Raw genomic sequence first — 4,569 nt, 5'->3', positions numbered from 1 at the left:
GTGGTGATGATGGTGGTGGTAGTGAAGATGGCGGTGATGATGGTGGTGGTGGTGATGATGGTGGTGGTAGTGATGATGATGGTGATGGTGGTGGTGGTAGGCTCCAAACATTTCCTGGGTACCAGCTCTTGCCAGGCCCTCTAATATGCTATGGATGGGCCCTTTCACTCTGACTTCTCACCTCTTTTTGTCTGTGACAAGGGACCCAACCAACATGATTACACAAGGCCATGCCCTGGGGGACATCATGCTCCCTTCTAGCTGTCAACCAACAGAAAGGAGGCTCTTGTCCTTCCTTACACAGAGCCCAGCTGGACAAAGCCTGAGGCCCCAGGGCCATGGAAGTTGGTCCTTTCATGACACCACCTCCCTGGCCAGCTCAAAGATGTTGCCCAGACTTGACTCCTGACTTTTGCTTTCTTCTAGGGACCCCCTGGAAAACAGGGGCTCTATGGACCCCCTGGTCCAAAGGTAAGTGGGCATGGGCTGGTTTTGAGAGGAAAAACTCATGAGTGATGAAGGCCAGCTCCACGCTATGACTTTAGGCATGGAGAGGAGACACAGGAAGGCCAGTGGGCAGGAAGAAAAACGTGGACAGACCTCAGAACTTGGAGCAACCTCATCTCTAAAAACTTCTCATGTGGGCCTATCTCTTAGCTATGTTTGGGAGGATGGAAATCTCAAGTTCGTTTACTCATTGACCAGTGGATGGATTCATTCATTCACGCTTCAGGCATCTGCTTGATCTCACTTACATTCCAGACTCTGTCCTAGCCTTGGATAAACAGAGGTCTCTGAACAATAGCCGCTCACGGAGTCTGGTTACACTTACGCTAGGGCATGGCAGTGTTTATAGAAGATCAGACATAGCACCCAACTCAGTCTGGAGAGTCAGGGAGGCTGTGCAAAAACAGGAGCATTTCAGCGGAGCAGGAGGAGTGTACATGGCGGAAGGAGGAGGGCATTCCAGGCAGGGAGGGCTAAGACCTTGTGGCAGAAGCAGAGTCCTAAACCAGTGAAGCATGGCTGCGGGTACAGGGGCAGGGAGATGGGCCTGGAAAAGAGGTGGTTGGGACCACATCACGAATGATCTTGAATGTCTAGCCAAGGAATCAGTTTTTATCCTGAGGGCGCCTGGGAGCCATCAGAACTTCTACACAGGAAGTGAAAAGCATGAAAACTGTCTTTTCAGAGGACTACTCTGGAGTCCTTGTCAAGATGCTGTGGCCACAGTCAGAGGAAGATGCTAGGGGCTAGGTTGAGGGAGCGGGGGATGGAGAGAGAGAGGCCAGTGGCTGCAACATCATGAAGTGGATTTGATAGGACTCGGCCATGCTGGATATGACTTCCTGTCCTTGCAGGGTGATCCGGGACCTTCAGGACAGAAGGGCCAGGCAGGAGAGAAGGGAAGAGCTGGCATGCCTGGCGGGCCTGGGAAGAGTGGCTCCATGGGGCCCATTGGGCCACCGGGTCCAGCAGGAGAGAGAGGTCACCCTGGCTCTCCGGGGCCTGCGGGGAGTCCCGGCTTGCCCGGGATGCCTGGCTCCATGGTAAGGAGGAAGCCTGGCAGCCATGGGCACCGTCCCACAGAGCAGGCAGACAGGGTGGGTGGAGCAGAGACCATTTTAGAAGCTCCTGCTGACCCTCTGAGTGAAAGAGCACAACTCCCATGTGGGTGGTTCTTAACCATGTGTGGGAGGGTGGGGAGGTTGGGGAACCCTCTCCCCAGGAGATCGTTGCTGCTCCACAAAGTGCTTTGCACCATTTCAGGGGGGTTAGGCCCCTGGATTAAGTATCTGTGGGAGGCTCCTAGAACCTTTGTTCCCCTCCTTGTCCTTTATTTCAATAAAGTCTTTTCCCGGGGGAGAGCACCAGGCTTGGAAGCATAATTGAGGCAAGTTTTCTTCTTTTTCCTCAGGGAGACATGGTGAATTATGATGAAATCAAGAGGTTCATCAGACAAGAGATCCTTAAAATGTTTGATGGTAATTGGCAGCTGGCTGGGCGGCCGTGGGTGCTGCCGGCCCCTCCCCGCCGGATCTCCGCCCTGCCCTGGCCTCCTTTCCCTTAAAGCCCAATTCCCCGCCCTAGTCACCACCGCCGCCCCCCTGCACGTACAGGCATATGTTCAATTAGACGTCAGACCCTCCTTATCACCTGCTCTGTTCAGAGATAAAATGAGTTCCCCCCCCCCCCCCCCACCGCTCTCCCTGAGCCCCCACTGGAGCAAAGCAGACAGACAAGAAAACTGAAATCAAACGAGTCTGCATGAAGTGAGTTCTGAACAGAGTGGCGAGCAGCAGCCATAAGATAGCTGGGGTGCTTTCACTTTTAAGCGTTCCTCCTGTTCATTTGTTCACCCGGCCTTGCCATGCGAGGGCCTGGGGAGAACGGGGACCCTGTCCTGACAGGGCTAGCCATCTTGCTTGGGAAGCAGACCTTGAATGCCAAGCCAGGAGTCTGGACTTGACTGTGAAGCTGGTGGCGGACTAATGAGGGTGTTGGAGGAGAGGGAGGCCATCTGTCAGGTTGGGGCTGCCGAGAGACGACGGTGCAAAGGAAGGTGGAGGCAAGGGCACGGGAGGCCACTCAGGAGATCAGCCCCCCCCGTTCCTTGCTCTGACTCCCCTTTGAAGAAAGGCCATTTTGTTGGACTCCTTGCCGACAGCCCCTCTGTGCCCGTGTGAGGCCCCAGGGCACCCTGTGACCGGTCCCTGCCTTTCTTACAGAGAGGATGGCTTACTACACCTCCAGGATGCAGTTCCCCATGGAGATGGCCGCAGTTCCGGGACGCCCAGGGCCCCCAGGGAAGGATGGCGCTCCAGGCCGGCCAGGCGCTCCGGGGTCACCCGGACTCCCTGGCCAGATCGGCAGGGAAGGACGGCAGGGCGTGCCAGGAATGCGAGGTAGCTCTGCCCTCCAGGTGTACCTGCATCTCTCTGGGGGCAAACTGGAGCATGGCATGAGGTCCATCGTGACCCTGACAGATGTGTGCATGTGTGTGTTTCAAATAATCTGACCGCGTGTGTCGTTTTTCTGCTCAAGAATAGGACTTATTGTATTTCTTTCGTCCCAGGATTGCCCGGGACCAAAGGTGAAAAGGGGGACATTGGTATCGGCATTGCAGGAGAAAATGGTCTCCCCGGGCCCCCAGGTAGGAAGAGCCAGAATGTGAAATCATATCTTGAGCAGCTGAGATCTGCTTTGCTTATGTTCCTTCTACAACACAGTATAATCATGTAGAAACTCAAATAACTACAGGTTTATCAGCCACCATTTACAATAATGCCAAGGTGTGCAGGGTCCCGTGGAGGACCCAGGGCCCATCCTCAAGACCTAAACTGGGCTAGCAGGACAGAGGGGAAGGCAGTTGGATATGGTGGAGCCAGCGAAGGCCAGTTCAAGCCCCGCTCAGCATCATCCTGGCTGTCCAAACTGGACGAGGTCACTAAGTCAGGCTGCAGAGCCTGAAAGAGACAGGACCATAGCCGGCCAGCCTGGCTCTGAGACCCAGCTGCAGTGAACACGTACCCCGCATGGAAAACCTCTCTGAGCCTGTGTCCTCATCTACAAAACGAGATGATTGTTTCTTTCTCACAGAATCGTTGTAAAGATTCATTGAATTATGCATCCAAAGCACTCGCCTTGTGCCTGGCACAGGGAAGCTGCCAGTAAAACTGGCTAGTAATATTGTTACTGTTACATTAACGTAAGGATCAGATCAGGTCTTCGCGAAAACCTATTGTAACCTGACAAATATTTGTCACACAGTGAGGTCATATTTACCACGACCACAATTTCTTCTTTTCTTGTCACCTGGATCTCCTAACATTCCTCCTCTGATTCTTCCCCCGTCTAGGTCCCCAAGGCCCTCCCGGCTATGGTAAGATGGGTGCCACTGGACCGATGGGCCAGCAAGGCATTCCTGGCATCCCTGGCCCCCCGGGTCCCATGGGGCAGCCCGGAAAGGCCGGCCACTGCAACCCCTCCGACTGCTTTGGGGCCATGCCCATGGAGCAGCAGTACCCACCCATGAAGAACATGAAGGGGCCTTTTGGCTGAAATCCCCAGCTCCATCAGACGAAGGACTCCATTGGGAACATAAGGCTGAAACTTATAGGACTCTGTGATGGGTTGTGAATGTTTTGTTTTCCTTAATTGCTATTAATATTTTTTTATCAATAAATGAACAAAACTACCTGCAACCCCACTTTCAGTGGGGGGTTTTCCGCTGCTGCCACCACCTCTCTGTCACCCCACCCCCACTCTGGTCATCTGGGCCAAGGTTCCAAAAAGGGCCTTTCTCTTGTGTCTGTGGTCAGCCGGTGGAGATGTGGGATGTTGCTGTCGAGGTCTCCTCTCTAGATATTTCTGAACCATGCTGGAGCTTGTGTCCTGCCCTCCAGGGCACACTTCTCAAAAGTCAGAGAAGGGGCATCATTCAGCCTGTTGCCACAAATGTGCCAAAGGCAGATGCGGAGACCCCATTTACAGCTCACAGAGGCTTCCCCAGAGAAGCCAGTGTTTGGTACCCCACCCACCCTCGTTACTTCTTGAAAGTGGCCCAGG

At 54.1% G+C, this 4,569-nt stretch overlaps 1 protein-coding gene across 2 annotated transcripts in view; it reads left to right on the top strand.

Annotated features, from left to right (window-relative positions):
• Positions 1-4,198, top strand: part of COL16A1 (collagen type XVI alpha 1 chain) — a 50,042-nt gene extending 45,844 nt beyond the window's left edge. For both annotated transcript variants that reach the window (XM_059376980.1, XM_059376979.1), the window contains 6 exons: positions 427-471; positions 1,362-1,550; positions 1,919-1,985; positions 2,730-2,906; positions 3,077-3,154; positions 3,860-4,198. In XM_059376980.1, coding sequence (XP_059232963.1) covers positions 427-471; positions 1,362-1,550; positions 1,919-1,985; positions 2,730-2,906; positions 3,077-3,154; positions 3,860-4,062 — 759 coding nt within the window. In that variant the 3' untranslated portion in view covers positions 4,063-4,198. The remainder of the gene's footprint in view (positions 1-426; positions 472-1,361; positions 1,551-1,918; positions 1,986-2,729; positions 2,907-3,076; positions 3,155-3,859) is intronic.
• Positions 4,199-4,569: the final 371 nt, after the last annotated feature.

The sequence above is a fragment of the Mustela nigripes genome, chromosome 14, assembly GCF_022355385.1.
Source record: "Mustela nigripes isolate SB6536 chromosome 14, MUSNIG.SB6536, whole genome shotgun sequence".
In the NCBI taxonomy this organism is placed as follows: domain Eukaryota; kingdom Metazoa; phylum Chordata; class Mammalia; order Carnivora; family Mustelidae; genus Mustela; species Mustela nigripes.
This window is presented reverse-complemented; position numbering and strand designations above follow the sequence as displayed.